A 22,307-nucleotide genomic window follows, 5' to 3' on the forward strand; every position below is an offset into this window, starting at 1 on the left:
TATTTTTGTTTTCTTTGCACACAAATTCTCGAAGCTTCGCGAAATCCCAGTTGAGCCACTGACGTTACACAGACTATTTTATCAATGTCCTTACTGCCTTTCTGGGCCTTGAATGTGACGGGATTCTTACAGTCTATAGAAGAGCAGAAAGCATTTCGATTTGTTCAAAAATACCCTCATTTGTGTTCTGACGATGAAAGAAGGTCTAACAGGTTTGGAATGACATGAGGGTGAGTAATTAATGTGTGAACTATCCCTTAAAGCAAAAAGTATTTTCTATATTAATATTTGTATTTTGTAATAAATACATTTATTTGTATTTTATAAGTGTAGCTATTTTATAAAAATATACATTTTATAGTTGTTTTATAAATAAAATAAACAAATGAACATTTGTTGTTGCTTGTTTCATCTCTCTCAATTCAAACATGAATTTCAGCCACTGATTTTTTTAAATAATGAATTTGCTTATTATTTGCAGTGCATTATGTACATTATTGTATTTTATCCTCTAGTTTCTCTAACAGCTGTAGACATCGTCTCATATCTGACCTTTCTGTTTTGTGTCTTGATTTTAACTTCAAGTGGCCTTTCTTTTTTATTGTCTTGGGTTAGCAGGAGATTGAAAAAGATTCAGTAACAGACCTACTGAGTATTTTAAATTCACATTTTCTTTTGATTGGCTGTTTAGGTCAAACAAAATCTCTTCTGACCAATAGGTTCCTGTTCTGATGACAGTAAAAGCGTACAGAAAAACATGCTCAAAAAGCCCATACAATGCAACAGCTAAGCATTTCAAACGAACAGTTGGCTTCAAAGATTACCATTACTGTGGCCACCTGAACTCCTCAGCGGTTGCTAATTGATGAAAATAGCTTGAAAGAGGATGGATGCCAGACTAAAACCATGGAGTGATTAACAAAGTGGAACACTGTGGATGCGGCAGGCCTGTGGAAGGCTTGCGTGTCTTAACAAAGTGTTCTGTGAAAGTTTTAAGTATTCTAAATAAATTAGTTTAAAGCACTCCCCAGGAGTCTGTACAAGTAGACGTCTTGCAGTCACGCTTTGCAGGGGCTTTTTGGTATGATTGGACTTGGGAAGCAACGATTTTGCCTGCCTGCTGAGCTCAGAGGCCAGCCAGGCTGACCTGGCATCAGGTCCAATCTCAGTCTGACTGTCATTACTGACTCTAAAGGAGACCCTCGTCCCCCGCCAACCCTCCCTCTGACTACTGCGCCAATCTAGGCAAGGATAATAGGTGTATAGGGTGACAGGAAGGGATATATACTACCCAGATAAAGTATCTTTAGCAGGTTATAGGCAGCTGATATTATGATGTAGCAACTGGCTGAATAGGACTTGTCATAAAAAATTGACCTAAAATATATGATACAGGATATAAAGTCCTCAATTTCAGGTTGCAATAATTCTGTCTACTCAATACCAGAGTCTCTAATGGTAGGGACTAGGGCTTCATGGTATACAGTAGTCAACGTTTGAAGAGGATCAAAATCATTTACCAAAGTTAAATATAATGTGCTCTTCTATTTCATACATTTTTTTTGATCCACTTTAAATGTTGACTACTGTATAGTTACACCGGACGTGACAGCGCCACAGAGATATCCATTTTTAAATAAGTTTAGTAGTAACTAGTGCAGGCGATTTTTAGTGATGGAAATCCATTTATGCTTTGTTTGAAATTTATCCATGAAAGCGGAAGCTCCCAAGGGAAAGAACGTGCGCCATGTGAACGTCCCCAAAGGACACTGGACACGACTAAGTGACCACTGTTAGCAGCACTTGCTTTTGAAAGAAATAAACAGATTTACTTTATCACTGGTTTGCTTTCATCAGTTCTGTTTGTTTTTTGCTAGGCCGAATATCAGTATTTGCGTTCTTATTGCTGAGCTCATCCGCTGATTCGTCGTGTGGAGCTGGCGTNAAAGTGACCACTGTTAGCAGCACTTGCTTTTGAAAGAAATAAACAGATTTACTTTATCACTGGTTTGCTTTCATCACTTCTGTTTGTTTTTTGCTAGGCTCAATATCAGTATTTGCGTTCTTATTGCTGAGCTCATCCGCTGATTCGTCGTGTGGAGCTGGCGTAAAAAACAGTTGACACTGTGCGACTAGAGCCAACAGTTTAGATCATGCCGAAAAAACTAAAGTGATAGACACTCAAAAGCTACTTGAGCCAGTGTTAGAAATTAGAAATGTATTTATTAATTCAGAAAAACTGGAACTTTGACCAAAGATTTATTGATATAATTAACTTGTGTTGTATGTGCATCGTATAAATTTGTTGTGATTTTTTTACTATTTAAAAAGCCATGAGGTCTCTCTATTATTTCTATGTGTGTTGTCTCATATCTGACCTTGCTGGGGTTTTTTTGTCTTGAATTTGACTTCAAGTGGTCCTTGTTTTTTACTGTCTTTTTTTAACAGACTTGTTAAAGTTAAATGGAAGCAAAGTTATATAAAAAACTGTTTACATTTATCATTTTCAATGTGCATGTCAAGAGTTCAGATGCAAAAGCCTACAAGTGCTGTAGTGCTCTAAAATGTGCATTTTTATCAGGCTCCTTTGTGGAGGTGTAGTAATTTCACTTTAATGGCAATAAATAGGTTATTTGTGAAATAACTGTAAATAGATTATAAGTGAAATAACTGTACATAAACATATAGGTGCCTGAAAAGAACATTTCAAACTGTACGTGGAGAACTGTACTGTAAACTGTACTTTTGCATCTGAACTCTTCTTTCATTTCAAAGCAGCTGACATTGCATTCAAGGTATTCAGTTTTTTGCATTCCCTAGGAATGAAAGACTTGCCCATTGCTATGCCACGTACTTGTAGGAATAGTTTGAATAAAATAATGAAAACCAAAAGCAACTATTTTACATTTACTTTAATAAATGCATTTAGTATTATAATACATTAATTGAGCTTATTTTATAAATAAATAAATGCATATTTGCTGTATCTTGTTTTCATCGTTTCACTTCATGAACTTGCATTACATTATATAAACGTATTCATCTGATCTTTAATTTTTTTTAAATTTGACTTCCTGGTTTCCGTTCCACCTCAGACTATGCTGTGTTTAATACTCAATTATTATGCAATACCCTAATTGTCTTCTCACAACTCCTGTCTTATCGTGCCTCCGAACATGACATTATTCACATATGCCTTTGTCGCCGCTGATGTTTCTTAATGAAAACATCTTACAGTCAAATGAGGCCAATTGACTCGCATTGCAAGGCAATAAGCGCTGCATAAAGCTTTGGGTTATAGAATTGAACCGAACGATCTTGGCATGAGAATGAAGGCTGATAGCGTCGTGCGGCGCTGGTGGAGTCCAGCATCGGTCCCCTGATGATAGACTCCCTTTTCACTCCATCACTTTTCTGACAGCCTGTAAAGGATAGCTTTTGAATTTCAGATCAGCACAGCCAGCAAGTCTCCATCTCCGAGATGCATGGTTGGCAGCTCTTTCATCCCTAAAACGCATGCACTGGAGTATACAGGAGATCCTGGGGAGAGCGCTCGAAGAGGTTGGAGATGAATCAGACATTTCGCTGTCAGCGGGGCTATTTAAACAGACAGGGAGGGCGTATCATCTATCACGAGTTGCGCCGCTTAACACGTCTAAGCTGCAGCACTTAGAGGCGTTTTAGAACAATGCGAGCAAAGCTGAAGCTTATCGGAGCGTTTCGGGGCCCGTGACCATTAGCAAAGTGTCGACTTGCATTCTTGCCGTGTTAACGATGCCGTAATTGCTCGTCCTGGGGTGAACCTGCTTATTAATACCGCCATCTCACATTCAGCGTGTTTTCTTCTGAATTAGCCCAGTGCTCTTACACTATAATGATTAGACTGCTTGAAAAAGGGCAGTGGAGGAAAGGTGGCGGGAAACAGCAGAGAAGGCCCGAGAAGGTCGGGTTTGTCATAAAGCCACGGCAGGCCCGAATGAATGAGTGAGAGATTAAAGGAGGGGCGCTCACAGTCTGCATTCAGTCACTGCAGAGCCAGGCTTTGCTCTTGGCATGCTGATTAGCCTCCATGAATGGCTCTATGGACTCCTCTCTCTCTCCGACGTCTATCAGAGCCCGGTCATTACTGCCTATTTGGGCCTGAAGTTGGAGATGAATGGTGAAGCTTTTTCCTCCAGCTTTGGAGTGAGTCTCACCTCCAGGGCGCCACAGGGAAAGGGAGAGAAGGGCTGGGTGTTGTCAAACACGACAGGACGAGAAGATTGCGTTTTTTAGAAAGGCGGAATAACTGTGCACTGGTTTGGTCTAGCAGTTTTGCGTGCTAAATCTGCAGTTTTATGTTAATGATCATGAAAATTATTTTTTAACACGTATGTAGCATTTTGCCCTTTTTGTTGTTGCTATGCATTAAAACGAAGGTACTTCTTTTTCGCTCGCCAACTATGACTGAAAATTAGGAACAATAAACAAGTAATGCGAAAATAAATACTTAACGGAAGAAAGAAGGTAAGTTAAATAGATGGGTAGAAATGAAAAAGGAATGAAAGTATAATTTTAATAAGGTTTCACCTTTATTTGATTTACATTAAAAACACCCTTTTTTAACATATATACATATATATATATTATGTAGCAATAGCTAAAAATACATTGTATAGGTTATAATTATCGCAAATTCATTAGGATATTAAGTAGGGATCATGTTCCATGAAGATATTCTACTGTAAATATATTAATTTTTGAATTAGCAATTGCATTGCTTAGAACCTAATCTGAGCAACTTTAAAGGTGTTTTTCTCAATATTCAATTTTTTTGAATATGATTTTTTGCATGCGCAGATTCCAGATTTTCAAATAGATGAATCTCGGCCAAATATCAACTTGTCCTAACCATATATCAATGGAAAGCTTCTGATGACATAGAAATCTATAAAAAAATTACCCCTGTGACTGGTTTTGCGGAGCATACAGTATAATGATGCTATAAATATTTTACTATTTCAATAGAAATTATATCAAAACTAGATCACTTCCCATATTTGTATCCAGCAACACCAAAAACAAAATAGTTCCTGCATGTGATGTATATGTGATTTCAGATTGCGTTTACTATTAAATGGTAGAAAATAACTGTTTTTGTATGCGCAATACCTTCTTAACTGTAGATAAAGGTATGATTTACAAATATTTATTATAAATAACCGAGTACACATGACTTTCTTTATCCGATGGCCTGACACGTTAAGTTTCAGCAAACAAAAAACATTTTGTGAGCAAATGGAAGCAGCAAGAAACCCAAAATGATTCCTCTGTACATAAACGTTTATTTTTCACATCCGTAGCCCGTTTTGTCCCACGTCTGCAGAATCAGAGAGCTTATTTTGAAGAATACATTATTCAATTCAGAGCAACTTTGATAACGAGGAGTTTCGTTTCCACCCACATCACCGCTCTCATTTCCTGCCAGTCGCGCTCGCATCATGTTCTGTGATGATGTAATGCTGAAGTATCTGCCCTGTCATATCAACCATTCCACTTTATCCAGAGCCTCAGTTCCATTCGGGGTCTTTGAAGAGAGAAAAAGCCGGCATACAGCTATTAGAGCAGACACCAGAGCAATGCCTTCTGATTCTTGTAACTCAGAGGAATGCTGATATTTGATTTTGCGGAGAGAGAGGGAGAGTGAGAAATGATGTCTGGAGAAGAGGAAAACAGATCGAGAGGGGAAAAAAAGAAAAAAAAAAAAAAATCAAATCACCTCTTGAAAATGTTCCAATAATCACTGAAGCGCTCCAGCAACCGAGTTGGCCAAAAATAGATTGAATTGAAAGTTCTCTTGGTATTTTATGACGGGAGTTGCTAGCAACAAGGGTCGTCTGGAGAACTTTCCTTCAGATTCTTTTGTGTTTATTTTGGCAGTTTTGACATACTCGCAATATTTCCGTTTCAGTTTCAAACGCCGGGTGAAATATTGTTTGTAATAAAAGGTGATGGGCTTGCTTCGCATCTTGATGAATCGGTGATGGGCTGAGAGCGAAGACTCCATGTGCTTCTGAAAGTTATGGCCTCTTTTCTCTAGCCGCCTGGGGCAAACAGATTTCCATCTATGCTCATAAATGTAAAAAAGCTGTATTTTTTTTATNGTGTCATCCATCATCGTTTGTGTTGGAGCTCATGCACGTTTGATCAGATGAACCGTTTCACACACTGTAGATCAAACTCGAGCTGGATACATACACAGACATACAGGTAATTTTACATGTCAATAACTCCAGCAGCCATCGTATCAAGCTGAGAAGATGCTATAATCCATCATGTGCTACAGACAAACACCTTTATATGTCACTCATGGCTACACTCGATCACTGTGACTCACAGACTACATACTGTTAATGATTGCAGTACTCAGAAGCAGCCTCTGATTGGACGCTTTCCTCAGTAGTGAACGTAATTGTCTCTATCTGTAGCGTAGATGGGGTTTAAAGCGGCCATATCACAGGGAATCACATTTTCTTTGATCTTCTGAGATAAAAGTGCTTGAAGTACTATGAAACGTACTGTAACTTGGAGAACTCAAATCTCCTCTGTTAAGAGAGGGAATTTATTTAGTTATTTTATTTTATTACTGGGTGTGGATTGTTGTGAACATTTACTTTTAACAATGTCCTTGATCATTTCAGAATTTTTGTGTCATTTTTTTAGCTCGAAGTGTAACTCCAACCTTCCCCGGTCAACATTTATTTCATTTTATTTCAGATGTTCATTTTATTACCGACTGTTTACTGTTAATAATATCTATGACCTTTTAAGTATGATTTTAGTGTTGGTTGTGCATCTGTCACAATATAATATAGCTTGTCACTTAAGCAGTTCTTAATTCCTTCTTAATACAGAATTTTTTTGTTTTTAGTTTTCTCAACTTGTTTTTGTAAGAGATTTTTGGGGTTTTTGTTGTCTAGACTGAAAGCAACAAGTTGAGAAAACGCAGATCTCCTGAAGTTTTCTCAACTTTGGATTTGTTACAGTGTACAGAAACATGGAAAAAAAAACAAACCATTTAATTATAAGCCACAGAGAGGAGTGGAAATGGTAAAAAAGCTAAGTTATGGTGGTTTCTAGTGACCTTGAGACGAATGAATGAATAAATAGATGTAAATAAAGAAATAAAAAATATTTTTTTTGTTATGTGTGTGTGTTTTACCTTTGTAATAATTATTATTAACATTATTAATATTACTATTATTGCTTACTAGATACATGGTAATAACAAAACTAATGATCAGTTCAATTCCTAAATGAGTGCATTGACACGCACACTCCTTATGATCAGTGGTAGTAGTTAGATTAATATGTTTTTGTCTTGCAGGTAATAACATGTCCAGTCGTGACAGAGTGCCTGTTAAAAGCTTGGTAACCTAATTATATACATAAGCATTTCTTTGTAAGGGGGTTGGGGGTGTTGAGGCGTCCTGGCGCTGGATTAATCATCATCTAACATAAGCACTCTCTCAAGAGCTTGTACGCTGCTTATCTGTCTGGACTTACGCTGGGGTTTGTGGACCTGTAGCCCACCCTGATTCATCAAGCCTTTTTCTGCTGACACATTATCGCTGGGACATGATTCACCGTCGCAGGTCCATATCCAGCATATTGCACTGGCTTGATGAGAGCGTGTATATAGATTCCTGTTTATGCAGGTGCAGGATAATAGAGGAACATTGAACAATGGCTGCAGTGTGCAGCTTCAGCAGAACTTGGTCCCCATCAGTCTGCTAACAAGGGTGATGCCTCAGTCTACAATATTAGTAGGGAAACTAACAGCTCAGCACCGTAAAAATCCATTTATTCTGTCAAAGCTGTGGGCTAGTTACAAATGCAGTGCACTGCGGAGCTCATGGTTCAAATCTGGCATGCAACATGTTCTGATGCTTTTTCCTAGATATTTTTCGTCTTTCAGATTTTCATAAGATGGTTAATAATATTTATGTATTTATTGTACGGCATGCATAATCACGGTATTTACAAAAGATGGCAATTTGAGCATATGCTTCTGTACTGTTTAGCAGAACACTGTCACTGTTATCAAAAGTTCTCTGCTCATTAAAAGCAGAAAATAAAATGACTTTTATACGCACCTTTAAACTTAACCACATTGCTCATCCCGCATCCCTCATCCCTACTCATCTCTCACCATTTCTCCTACAATTATGCTATCAAATCATGCACCATGCTATTACTTTTTTTTTAGCAATCAGACATTATTTTCACCTGCCAGAAGATAAATCGAGAAAAAAAAAATCCATATCTTGAACTGAAGAAGGAACCTGAGGCTGCACAGTTAGGGGGGAAATCGAATTGCGATTTTTCTGATAAACTCTGGGATCACAATTTAAAATGCTGTTTGGCAAATTCAAAAATTATATACTGTGTTATACATATTGTTAGCATATATTAATTATGATGTATAATCACTATGATATTAGTATTACCATTATTATGATTATGATTAATAATAAGTTACAATAACAATAAGCACTTTAATTGAAACATTAAAAAAAATTTGAAATATTACTAAATGTATTTTACAATACAAATATGAAAATATTAATATTTCTCCTTTTGTTTATAAGCAGTTCATAAGTAAATCTTATTATACAGCAGTAATGGGAAGATTTTTGGTGTATGTTGCATTCCTAAATTTACTTAAAGGGACAGTTCACCCAAAAATGTAAGTTCTGTTATAATTTATTTCCCTTCTAGTTGTTCTAAACCTATATGTACCTTTCTGTATTCTGCTTAACACAAAAGATGATTATTTGAAGACTTCCATTCCATTGCATTTTTTCATGAGAGAATTTTCATTTTTGGTTCAATCCTCCCTTCTAGCGCATGCACGAAAAACAGAGCAGATGCAGAGAAAAGCCTGTGTGATGCATTCATATTAACTGTGAACCGAGCCGATTCGAAACACTGAAACACCAGAAAATTACCTGCTTGCGTGTAAATAAACATAGAGCTGCACTTCACTCTGAAACAAGCAGTGCATAAAGTGGTCCTATTATGGTTTTGTGAAAATGACCTTTCATGCAGTGTGTCACACAGCTCTAAGTGAACGAAACATCCTGCAAAGTCTTAAACCCAAAGGTTTACCGTGTATGAAGATAGTGTCTCTCGAAAGAAAGAGTCGACTCTGAATCATTGAAACATGTTGTTTTTAAAAACGAGTCCCAAACCATTTCATGGTTATGTCAAAATGAAATTTAGCATTTTAGCTTTTTGCCCACTCACTTTTTGGTCTTTTTGCATTTGTCTGAAAGAAAATGCCAATAACTTTTTTACCACTAGGTGCTAGCTGTTTCCCTTGGTAATGGCTGTACACAAAGCAGCACTATGCTCTCAAACACTGCTTTATCAAGCATTACAGGCATGATGAAATCAAAATGAAATCAACCAATCACTACAGATTATCATCACTCAAAGGAGAGGTTTGAAAAATTAATCGTTGAACAAAGTGTTTTTCGGCCTTGCATGCATGTCAACCTGTTGTTGACTCCCGAATCCAAAATACGAACCTTTCATAACCCATAATAGGTTCACTTTAAATGAATCACAGCCTTATTTCAAATAATCACAGAGCCCTAAACCCGAGCCATATTTACTGCCACGAAAACCCTCATGGTTGCATAGAAACATGCTAAAAACCACTCAGAACATGTAAGCAACATCACTGGCAACCAGCCACATCATTCAGCGCTGTAGCCAGGAATTTGGCAGCATTTACATTTTCTTAAAGACTTGATTGTCATCCCGGTGGTTTTGAAAGCCCAGCTGACATTTCTCTAAACTCTTTGTCCTTCATTCAGGTCAGCTGGTGGCGGGTACATGTGAAATCGTGACTCTGGACAGGGACAGCAGTCAGCCGAGGAGGACCATCGCCCGGCAGACGGCCAGGTGTGCCTGCAGGAAGGGCCAGATTGCCGGCACTACCAGAGCCAGTCCAGCATGCGTGGATGGTAAGAATGAGGAGGGGCTGAGGTGGGACTCATCGAGGCTTTGGTGCCACTGCCTCTAAGCCCACCACAGCATCCATAGCTGGGGCTTTCAGATTCCAGTCTGATCCGTGAGATTATGCTGCTCAGTGAGTGTGGCTGAAGTGTCACTCACAGGATTTGGGATGTTGCTGCAGGTTTCATCAGTGCCTGAGGTCACGTGTGCCGAATGTGTTACGAGGTGACGGACGCTGGGGAAATTTAGAGTTGGTGAGATTAGCTCCGAGCTGCCATGTGTTATTTAAATAGCAAACTTCTGTAAACACAAATGACAAGCGAATCTAGACTACAGGTTGGCGTATGAACAAACTTGGGCTTCTGAAATCTTTAAATAACGCAAAGCTGCATTTCGAGTCCAACATGACTGAAAGAGTTGCAGTTCAGTAGCTAAATCAGATATTCATTCAGTAAATCCAATGTTAATGAGTTCATTAGATCAATGACTCATTACACTGATTCAAACTAGTAAGTCTTTTTGAGCCATTCATTAAAAGAACTGGCTCATTTAGTAATTTGTTCATGAATCAGACTATTTACATTTGTTTTTGTTATTTAAGCATCAATCCTCTGCAAATCTCTCCTCATCTGAACTAAATTGAGCTTCTGTTTGAATACAAAAAGCTTTATTTAGGCTCAAACTTGATTGAAAGACTTGTGCTTTATTAAATGAGTCAGATGTTGAGTAACTGATCTAATGGATTCAGTGAGTTCATTAAGCAAAGGATTTGTCAGATTGATTCAAACCAGCAAGTTTTTTGAGCAATTCCTTACAAAAATGGTCTCATTAGAGTAATTTTGTAATGAATCTGAAAATATTAGCTGAATTGAGTGGTTGTTTTTCTTAAATAACAAACTTTTGCGAACACAAATGACAAGTGAACCTTGCCTACTTGTTGTCATATGAACAAACCAACATCTTTTTGAGCCATTCATTAAAAGAACTGGCTGACTAATTTGTTTGTGAATCAGACTGTGTACACTTGTTTTTGTTATGCATCAATCTTCTGCAAAGAAAATCTCTCCTAGGGTTTCATACGAACAAAATTAAGCTTCTACAATTTTTAAATACACAAAACTTCAAAGTTAAACATGACTAAAACATGGTTCTTTAAATGAATCAGATGATAAGTTACCGATCTAATGGATTCAGTGAATTCATTAAGTGAAGCACTTGTCAGACTGATTCGAATCAGTACATTTTTAGAGCTATTCCTCATTTGTCATTTCTCTATGAATCAGATTCTGCTAGTTACATTTGATGTCTGTTTTTGTTAAATACCAAACCTTTGCAAACACAAATGACAAATGTGAATTAGATGCTCATTCAGTGAATCAGATGTTAATAACCTCTCTGTCAGATAAATGGATTTATCAGACTGATTCAAGCTAATGAATCTTTGTAAATATTTTAAAGGTACTGACTCATTAGAGACAATTATTATTGAATCAGAATCTGATAGTTTGTTTTTGTTAAGTACTAAACATTTACAAAGAACCCCCCCAAAAAACAAGTGAATCTTGACTACAGGTTGTCATGTCACTAAACTTTATAAAATCCTAAAATACAGTAAGTGAATCAGATGTTAATTACCACCTGACAAAATCAGTGACATAAATAAATGATGGATTTGTCAGAGTGATTCAAAGCAATATGTCTTTCTGATTAGTTTATTAAAAGATGTTTTTTCTGTATATTTATAATGCAAATGCAAGTGACAAATTGTGTTTAAATAGTCTATTTAACGATTTGAGAAACTGAACTTAAACATGCGCAGAGACAAATATGACTGACATGACTTGCAGTTCGGTAAGAGCTTTGACGGATTTAGTGAGTTCAGGTGATTCAACCAATAAGTCATTTTGAAGTTTTGAAGTCGTCTCGTTAGAGTCATTTGTTAATTTCACCGTACATTTGTTTTGTGAAGTGAACATAATGGAAATATGTAATACAGTCTTTTTATCTCATGACTTTCTTTTCAGCTTCCTTTTGTACTCTATCCGAGAAGCAAGCAAGAGCCTTTTTAATTATATTTGCCATTTACAGCTTTTCCAAGTACATTAGTTGTGTTCCCATTTTCTTAAATTTAGATTTAGTCTTGCGTGCACTGGTTTTCGGCATGACCTGCACTTATCTTCATGTGGTCGTATGTCATCTTGCCTTCAGTTGTTGCTATGACACCCGAGTAATTTCAAGACATATTTCGTAAGGTAGGAGTTTCTTCGTGGCCAGATGAAAGTAGGTGTTCTTGAGTAATTGCTTTTGAAAGACACAGTCCTCCGTGTTTCTACGACCTTACATCACCTGTAGTGGGCTACACCACATGCCAATCAGTAACCCTGGCTAAAGAAATGTCGCAAAAAAGCCCGGAATCCTGTAAACAATAACGATTACAAACATACAACGAGCTACAACAGAGCGATGCAAGCAGGAGAAAAAATGTGCCTCGGTAATTCCTCATTGCCGTTATTGGAAAATCATCTCATGGCTTACGAACCAAATTGACAATAAAAATCAGTCACTCTATGTTGGCATTTTCTAACAAGATAGCCGGATACAATTTCTCCATCGGTGCGTGCAGAGGTCTTGAGGCTTTGGCCTTTCAAAAATGCAGTTATTTCATAACAATCAATGGATTCTGCTCTTCAGATATAATTTTAAGGCTTAGAAACTCAATTCAATTGTCAATTTACCCCCTGCATGCAAAGACAATCTTTTCTTGAACTCCACAGCTCCCTCAATATTTCCTCAGTCTTGTTTGTCATTTAACTATTTACCCCGCTCGCTTTTAATTTAGTGTAATTTGCTAGTCTGAGTGTCTAAAGCTATTAAAGAAATATCGATTTCTTCAGCTGTTTTGTTTCTTCGGATAAAAAGCTTCTGCTAAATTTAGCCCGATCTCTTCAAATGAGGCAACGCTGCTGTTTTATCTTGTTCTGTGCCTTGTGGCTTTATCTGATAAAAGGCAGGTAATCAGACAGGTTTTGATACTGAGAAAGAATAGCCGCACGTCTGCCATTATGTATTAGTACTAAGACTGCCAGGCTTTAGTCTTACGACAGCGGGACTCAGGAAACATGCCCTGCTGATGGAAGGCGAGCAGACTTTTGTGTTTAGCACATTGAATACCAGTAAAACAAGATGACACGGTAGATCACATGTGGCTCAATGACAAATAAAAGGGTCTGTGGTGAAAAGAGAAACATCTAAAGTGGAAAATGGAAAAATTGGAAAATGTCAAGTTCTGGTTTCAGAAGTAATTAAACTTTAATCTAAAATGTCATGTGGTGCGACACATCCATAAATGTTACATAGATCTGAATGTATACATCTTTATTGTTAGATCAAAAAATTAAAGTAGCTTTTGAAAATATCATGAATTAATATGAATTATTAGTATTTGGGGAGTTATGACATTTTACACTCTGAAGAAGAGTTTTTATACACACACACACACACACACACACACATATATATATATATATAATACACACACACACTATATTACACATACAATACAGAAATGAATTTTTACTCATTCTTTTAAGCAGCACAACTGTTTTCAACATTGATAATAATAATAATATTGGAGTGTCTATGTACACTAAGTGCAAATAGCCCGCCATGTTGGCAGAGGCTAATTAGACTAACTAATTAATGTTAGTTAGATTTCTGAAGGATTATGTGACACAGAAGTAAAAAAAAATGACTGCTGAAAATTCAGCATTCAAATCTATTTAATAGAAAACAACTATTTTAAAATTGTAATAATATTTCACAATATAAAGTTTTTACTGTAATTTGGAGAAAATAAAGCAGCATTGGTGAGTGTGAGAATTCCTTCAAAAAAATTCTCACCGACCCAAAACAGTAAGCGCTTTAGCGCGTAGCGCTTTAGTGTATCGTGGTGTTTAACGCTCACACACAGTGAAAAATGGAAAACACATTCTTTGGCATGAAACCAGGCTGAAATGATGTGTAGTTCATGTTTGTAGTATAATTAAATTTTCACTTGTACATTTACAGTGACAGGTCAGTTCAAACTGCAAAACCGCCTGCATGTAAAACGAAAAAAAGCAGAGCCATTTACTCTTTGGAATCTCTTAAGACGTCTTGGGCAATGACGTCGACATGGCAATTAGAATGAATTTATCATCAAACCAACAGGAAATTAAACCATCATGAAGTTTTCATGTAGAACAGAATCAAAGTGGCCTGGAAAGATCTGGCATCAATATCGCATCAGACAGAAAAAGCTAAGCGAGAGGCGGCTGCGGTATGTTGGGACACAGAGGGACTGCGGATTCTGCCTGGAAGCGGGCAGGAAGTGACAGCAGCAGAACCCAATTCCCTCAGCTGGTGGTAGCGGGGAGGTGAGAGCCGACAGCTGGAATATGCCCTGAAAACTATGCAGAAAAGTCAGAGGAAGGAGAGCATTTTAACAATTAGACAAGGTGATCGTCGGCCAGGTGTCAGGATAATCAAGTCCCACTCACAGAGCACCTGCATTAATTCCATATCTTTGACTCCGCAATCGAATCGGGAATGTCAGCCCAAGGATTAGTAATGTTTCCCCAGTCACACAGCCTAGATGGATGTGATAGGTCAGGGCTGACCTCAGGCAGCCAATTCAAAAGCATCTGCCTTGTATCGCAGGTGTCTATGCGCCAGCATTACAAATGGGATACCGGCTGCCCAAAACATTCGGGAGTGGCTCGAGAAGTTCTGCGCCATCAATCAAGACACCAAAGTCAAGATGGAGCTTACTTTATATGAGGATTGTATCACGTCGGGGACACCAAAAGTTACTGCAGTGTTCACGTTGTTTAGATTTAATACAGGTTGCAGTTGATGGCGTGGCTTTATATTTTTTTAAGAGGACGGATAAGGACACAAAATTTATTGTTATTCGGCTCACCCACTAAATAAATACAGAGACTTGACATAAGTGGTCCCACTAGAAACTAATTATATAATGCATCCTCTGTGTTTCCACAATGCTCTAAAAATTAGCATGCCCTGTGATGAAGTGTCTGCAGGTGTGCCCATGATAACACAGATTACACAGACTCTCCGCCTTGACTCCTCATATATTATTTTACACAAACATCCTCTCACAAAGATACCTTAATTTTGTTTTCTAGAATCAATTACGGTGGTGAGGACCATCAGTGTACACTTTCAGTGTGCACATTTTGATTAATCTAAGTGCATTATTATGTTTCAAGGGCGACATCAAAGCAAGCTTTGGGGTGGTGTAATGAAATGTTTTGTACAAAATAAAGATACAGGGTATATTTCAAAAGATACCGTATTATATTTTACTACAGTTAACTCGTTTAAAAAATGTTTTAGTTGCTTGCAATCAATTTTAATAGACATAAAATAGTAAAAATTAAAACTTGTTTAGCTGCTCTTCTTTTCATTTAGTAAAACATTTTAATATCTTAATGAATCAAAAGTAAAATGTTAAATATTTCCAGTAAGTAATAATTTCCTTGATTTTAAGTTGAGTATGACTATAACTAATAACCTCTACTTCAGATGTTTAATAAGTAACCAATAGTTCATTTAAAAAGGACTCATTCAACCCCAGAGAGTTTATGAATATTTTTAACAGATACAGTGATTCATTCGGATAAAATTTTCTTCAGTAAGATTCATTCAGACTGATTCAAAGCAATAACTTGTGACTGATTTATTAAAACACCTGGTTTATAAGATATTTGTGAATCCAACTAACTGATCATGTATGTTTATGTTTGAGTGGAATATGTGCAATAGAAAAATCATTAGCTCTGTGAAAAGCGACACAGGCAATACTAGTGTAATGGCATCGCGAGAACAATGGATGCAAAAAAATAGATAGAAATATTCATTGTTATTCACATCTAATTCATTAGCTGGCCAATTTATGACACCATAAACTCTCCTCACTGATTTCATAACAGTGGGGGGCTTAACACTGAGAACAGAAGGGGCTTGGCTTAGAAACTGTTTGAAATGTAAGCTTATGAATTCATTATAAACAACAACATGTGCTACTTGTAAATTATGGGCATGTCCTCCTATGTAAGCAGCTCTGATCTGAATACTAGTGTGTGCCATTACTGTGAATGTTATACATATAGGATTCTCAAGCTGTGTCCGCTGTAAAAATGTATGGACAGATGTTTGATGCTCTCGTCTGTGCCAAACGTTTGAGTAATCACAGTCCGCTGCAATGAGCAGCCCATCTCATTTATTGTCCCGATAAATCTCGAGTCCGGCCTCTGCATCGGTCATCAGTCACAGCTAAAGTCTTAACTGGGGCAGGAATGACAGGGCCTTGAGGACTGGAACTACCTTTCCTCAGAACATTATGAAGAACCCATTATAAAAATCAAATTTAGGTTTAAAAAAAAACACAATTTCACTATTACAGTGCTTGCATGTAGGCAAGATATCTAGTATTTGCAACAAAACAAGCAACATTTATATGCTTGTAATGTGTTTTTTAATTCGCCCATTAATAACGCATGTTTAAATAATATATTTGATATAAACTGAATATTCTGTCATCATTAACTCAAACTCCAATGTTGTTCGAAACCTGTATGAATTTTTTCTGTTGCACACAAAATACAAGAATTGTATTTTGAAGAATGTTTGTAACCAAACAGTTGACTGTAGCCATTGAAAAAAAATGTTGAGAAGCTGTTTGGTTACGAACATCCTTCAAAATATCTTCTTTCGTGCTCACAGAAGAAAAAAAAACACTTTTTAACAAGTAGAGCGTGAGTAAACGATGTAACATGACATTTTATTTTTGCGTGAACTCTCCCTTTTAGGTGCGAAGACATTAGAAGTTCAATTCATCTTCATGAACTATACATTTCAACGAAATTAACTCAAGTCTTTGATCCAAAGGATTTATTTCATCATAGTACCATTGTAAAATTTCAGTTTGTTTCTTAAATATTCAGATATTTAATACTTATTTTACTGCATTGTGATTGGCCTTTTTTTCTTAAATGTGTTTGCATACCGATTCGTGATTGGCCATTTTGCATCAGTTTTAAAGCAGCGGAAAGTGCAATGTTTTGCGATCATCTTCATAAAGCTGACAAAGAACAGTTACACAGAACAAAAACCCTGTCAGCTTTTCAGAGCCTTTCCAGGTCTGATATTTCCTACAGAAATTGCGATTTTCGCATTAAATCATTTTGATTAATGATAAAATATTTGTAAATTGCAGAGCCACAGCTGAAAGGCACACTGAATATTTTAGGTTTACAAAAAAGAATTAGTGAGAAATCATTTTGGGTGTGATAATGGAGGTATCCTGCGATCTGTCACAATTTAGATGCCATCTGTAGCAGCAAAGAGAGATGCATGAATAGTTAGCAAGAAAATCTTCTCACAAGAATTGATTGCAGGGATTATTTTGATATTTGTTTTGCCTTTTTCTAATTTCAAACTGCCAACGTGTGGATACTCCAAATATACAGATTATAATTCAACAGATTCGATTTCCAGCATCTGGCAATGAGAGGAATTTGCAATGCAAATCTGAGTTAAGCAAGAACAAGATCATTCAGAATCAGGTACATCAAATCTTTGTCTGGACAATGTCACATTTGGGTCTCAGTGAGCAACTTCTATATTACTTTTGTGCCCCTTTGACCAGAAACTCCAAGTTCAGAGAGTTCTTTGATGTATTGATTCAGAGGCACTTTGTGCACTCTGTCATAGTCTGTTTGGCATCCGTGGAGTGACAGTCTCAATGCCCAATAGCAGGAGATGAGGGACAGCTCATTAGAGACCGAGTCTGAGAGCTTACTGTGTTGTGCTGACAGGACTCTCTTCGGCTGTTGTTTGTGGATTTGTTGACTTTACTTCTTTAAAGTGTTCAAATGTTGATGATCTGTCATGTGTCATGCATCACTGGAGGCCGGAGTGATCCGACATGTTGCCCGAGACAGGCAGAGAATAAGTTAGAGGTGGGATCTGGGGGTTTTAGGAATAGCTGAGTATTTTACTGTGAAATAAAGGGTTTTGGGGGCATCATTATTACAGTATGTCAACTTGACAAATCCCTAATGCTAGAGCAGACATTTATAAAATGTAACGGCTCCTAGCTTTCCAGCGTTTCATGTCCTTTGGTCTGACTCTGGATGCTGTTGCTCTGCTTTCTGATCTGACTTGCTCTTTTCCCATAGAGTATTATCAAAAATCACATAGACCTTCAATGAAAGTCTTTAAATGTAGTCAAATCTGTTTCTACCCCCATCCATCTAAATACTAAATACAGTACACTATCTATCTATCTATCTATCTATCTATCTANAGCTATTTTGAGCATTCAGGCAGTCCTTTGTCGAAACTACTGTTGTTCAATTTTTGGAAGGAGAAACCAACCAAGCCGACCAACCCACACCCAACTCTGAATTAATATTTTTTTTAAATCTGGAAAAACTACAAATAAGACTAGCGCTGAATAGCATGCTAATCTTAAAACATAGATAAGAGCACCAATGGCTGCAACCTACGGTTTTGTGAATCATGCCTACAGAATGAAGATGTACCGAATTTGCATGAAAGGCTCTTTTATTTGTCGTTATGGCCCAGGGCATAACAGTGAATACTAATGCTGGAGATTAGTAGCGGAAGCTAGTCCCTAGAGTAGACGCTGTGAGGGAAACATTCACTACATAACAAACTACTCTGAGTTTGGAAGGCATCTCAACAACTATTTTTTACCTTTAAGAACGTGTCTTTTCCTTTGGTGAGAATGACATTTCGCCTCCATTTGTACCTACTTGTTCTCCAAACACTTTGTTAGCCTTCCTCCAAACGTACAAATGCTGCCACCCTGATATTTATGTACTTTTGCTTCAGTGGGTTATATTTCACTCTGATTATCATTTTCTCTACCTCACAAATGTACTCTCTCTCTCTCTCTCTCTCTCTTTCATTTTCTCTCAGTTTCCCTCCCTTCCTCCCTCTCTTTTTTTCCTCTCTCTAAGGGCCAATTGGGGTGTCATGGTATGCAAATGAACATGTAAGGGTGCCCTAGTTATTATAAATAGACATTTATGTTTGATTAAGTGCAAAAACAATCTTACCTCAGGAAAAAATTCTCACTGTTGGACCTCAGCGATCTGTTTCAAAGAGAAAGGCTTAGGATATTAGGCCAAGTACTGAAGTGCTTTTCTTTCATTGCTATTTGCCTTTGTTGCGTGCTTTTTTACCATGTCTTGATCTCTTGACTTTTATGCGTTTATGGGAATTCCTTTTAAGACAAATTATGTTAGTCTATGTCATATGATGGTTTCACATTTATCACCTAATCTTAACCTTCATGCCATTAACACATAATTCTAAAATCATGTATTAAGTGAATTCTCATATTAAATAGCATGTTTCACAAGCCAATAAATTGGCTTGTTGCAGTGAAATAGGTTTGAAATGTAGTTTATTTTATTTAGCTTTCTCTTCATATTAATTTTCTTCTTCTTTTTTTTTTTTACAGCACAGATTGTCAGGAGCAGACAATGGTGTGAGATGATGCCTTGTTTGGATGACGAAGGCTGTGACCTATTGGTAAACAGAACGGGCTGGACGTGTGCACAGCCGGGAGGCCGAGTGAAAACAACCACAGTAAGTGTTACAGCACAAAACAACTCAGGACTTAGACTTGCTTGTCAAAAAGGCTGGCGTCAATGATAAACGTAGAAATAAATGCTTAAAAATAAATGTATTTTAGTTTGAAACAATCTGAGATGCTATATCAAACAATGATAACCTGAAATGGTAAGGTTTTCTAAAAAAGTAATTTAAATATATTTAATTCTAAGTATAGTTCAAATATACTTATTGTCATATTACTTAAGACTAAAATAATAATTAAACTTCATTTGGAGTACTACTTGCGCACAATGCACAAAAATGTGTTTTTATATCACTACTGATAAGAATTGTACGATCTTCAAATAATATTGGACTTTAATTCCAAGATATGAGTGTACCGAAGGTATACTTGAAATAGTTCCACTTTAGCACAGTGCTTCAGTATATCTTCAAGTAGACTTCATAAATGTACATTTATTTGTTGTATTTATCATGAAATAGATGTATTTCAAATACATTATTTATTTCTCACAAGGGATGTCATGCAGTTTATCGACTGCAAGATAACAGAAAACACTAAGAATGACCAGGTTTATGTTATGTTTGATGCTTTGATTTTATGCATGTATGAAGTACATCATTTAAAAGATTCACTCAAGCTTTTGTTGCTTAAAAGAACAGTTCACCCAAAAATGAAAAATTCTGTCACCACTTACCCTCATACTGTTCTAAACACATTTGTTTGTGCTTAACACCATGCCAGTTTCTGTAGCTATTTTGGAATTATAATTTTTGTATAATTACTTTTTTACAAACCCATGAGACTTTGGTTAATCTTCAATGCAGAAGCACAAAGATATTTTCAATGAGGCCAGAGAGGTTTTTGTCCCTTCAGGTAACCAAAAAGGTCATACTGCATGAATTTAAACAGTTAAGTCTAATTCTCGATTTAATCTCAGTTTAATCCAAGAGATACGATTGCTATTTATGAAGTATAGTCAAAATGTAAGATTTTAAACAGATTTATCCCATCTTAATTAGTTTTTCAAGGATTAATCTTATGGGTTTAGAATGACACGATGTGAGTAAATGATGATAAGATTAAATTTTTTGGGTGAACTATCCTTTTCATTTATATACAAATCAAAAAGCTACTAGCTACAGATTTTTTATTATGTGGAATCAAATGGTTTTAGCCATTAGCGTAACTGCCACCGAGCGGGCTTTCCCTTTAAAACTTAAGAATACATCTCCTACCTGTCTTGAATATTTGTCTACAGTACATCCTTGGTTAGGTTCCAACCAGGGAAGGATCTGGGACAACAGCAAAACCTCTCAGAATGCATAACGTATCGTTTTATATGCCCTAACTACCGTGTTGTTAAATCCCACCAGGTATCCTGACGCCAGTGGGGGACGATTTTCCCAAGAGAGGCGCGACGTACGGAAGCACCTCGTCATTCTCCAAAGCTACAGCGGGGCGGGGGAGGGGAGCATTCATCATAGTCCTGTTAGCCCTGTCTGTCAGTCTCTCCATTAGTCCTTCAGTCTCATAAGATAAGGGGTGAGGACCTCTCGTCATGGAGTTTACGCGGACCGTGAGGAACGGGTCCCCCTGTGCTGTCAATCAAAGCTGGAACCGGCCGACGTTTTGTTTGCCGACGACAAAACTGGCAATATCGGTTGCAGGATAGTTTGCGACCTGGATCGTGAAACGTGTATGGATCTATTAAAATTTTACAGACCAAAGAAATACGGGCAAATTTCGGTGTGTAAGGATTTCCGGTATGAACACGAAACACACACATCAGCTGCTTCATCTTCCACAAACGCAAGCAAAAACACACATACCTGAGCTTTGCGAGGAGTTTTTTTTAACCGAGCACATGCAAAATGGACAACAAAGACATTTGCGACGAAACTGTTGACTTTTCTTTGATTGTAGGTCTGCTGCCATTGCTGTGAATTGGACTGAAATCTGTCAGGATTTGGAAACGTAGCGAACGTGGCGGTGGATTTGTGGAACCGAACTTTATCTCCCTGACCTGAAGAGACTAGCGCAGACTTGAGCTTCGGGAGAGACCACCCTATGTATTTTCAGAGTCATAAAGTTATATATATATTTAACAGTTTTATATGATGTACCTTTGTAGCGAACCTTATTTAACACTGACAATGTGATCCTATTCATAAAGGGTGAATTCAAAACAGTCACGTCCTGGAAAATTATTTACTCATTGCTTTCTTCGCAAATGAGCATAGGAAGGAAAATAGTGTACTTGTGTATTTGTGAGTAAACTTTTGTTTTGTATCAACATTCGACGATATACACACACAAAGCAACTGTAACCCACCTTAACAAGGTTATATACGTCAGTATACGGCTATGGGTCAAATGTGTTTTACCGCAGAGATTGTACACTGGCAAATTCATCTTATAAAAACTGTTTATGTGTCAGTCCTTCTGTGATATCTGTCATATCGAGACGGTCACCCCATTAAGATAATGGGCCTTATGAGATAATGGCCCGTCCGCCACATTGAGCGCCGTGTCCTGCGTGGTTTCTCTTAGACCATTACTCTGCCCTTGTTGGCCCCTCTCCTCCTCTCTCAGCGCCGAGCCTGTGGAGGAATGCTGCTGTCAGCCA

General features: G+C 37.3%; 1 protein-coding gene and 1 pseudogene across 1 annotated transcript in view; one reads left to right on the forward strand and one right to left on the reverse strand.

Moving 5' to 3' along the window:
* LOC122347541 (chemokine-like protein TAFA-5) overlaps positions 1 to 22,117 on the forward strand; it is a 25,623-nt gene extending 3,506 nt beyond the window's left edge. Inside the window, exons 2-4 of the mRNA XM_043242902.1 lie at positions 9,864 to 10,013; positions 19,562 to 19,689; positions 21,055 to 22,117. Of these exons, the coding sequence (XP_043098837.1) occupies positions 9,864 to 10,013; positions 19,562 to 19,689; positions 21,055 to 21,063 (287 nt within the window). The 3' untranslated portion in view covers positions 21,064 to 22,117. The remainder of the gene's footprint in view (positions 1 to 9,863; positions 10,014 to 19,561; positions 19,690 to 21,054) is intronic.
* The window catches only part of LOC122347532, a 663,620-nt pseudogene that overhangs the window by 299,021 nt on the left and 342,292 nt on the right, over positions 1 to 22,307 (reverse strand).

The sequence above is a fragment of the Puntigrus tetrazona genome, chromosome 6 (genome assembly GCF_018831695.1).
Source record: "Puntigrus tetrazona isolate hp1 chromosome 6, ASM1883169v1, whole genome shotgun sequence".
NCBI lineage: Eukaryota > Metazoa > Chordata > Actinopteri > Cypriniformes > Cyprinidae > Puntigrus > Puntigrus tetrazona.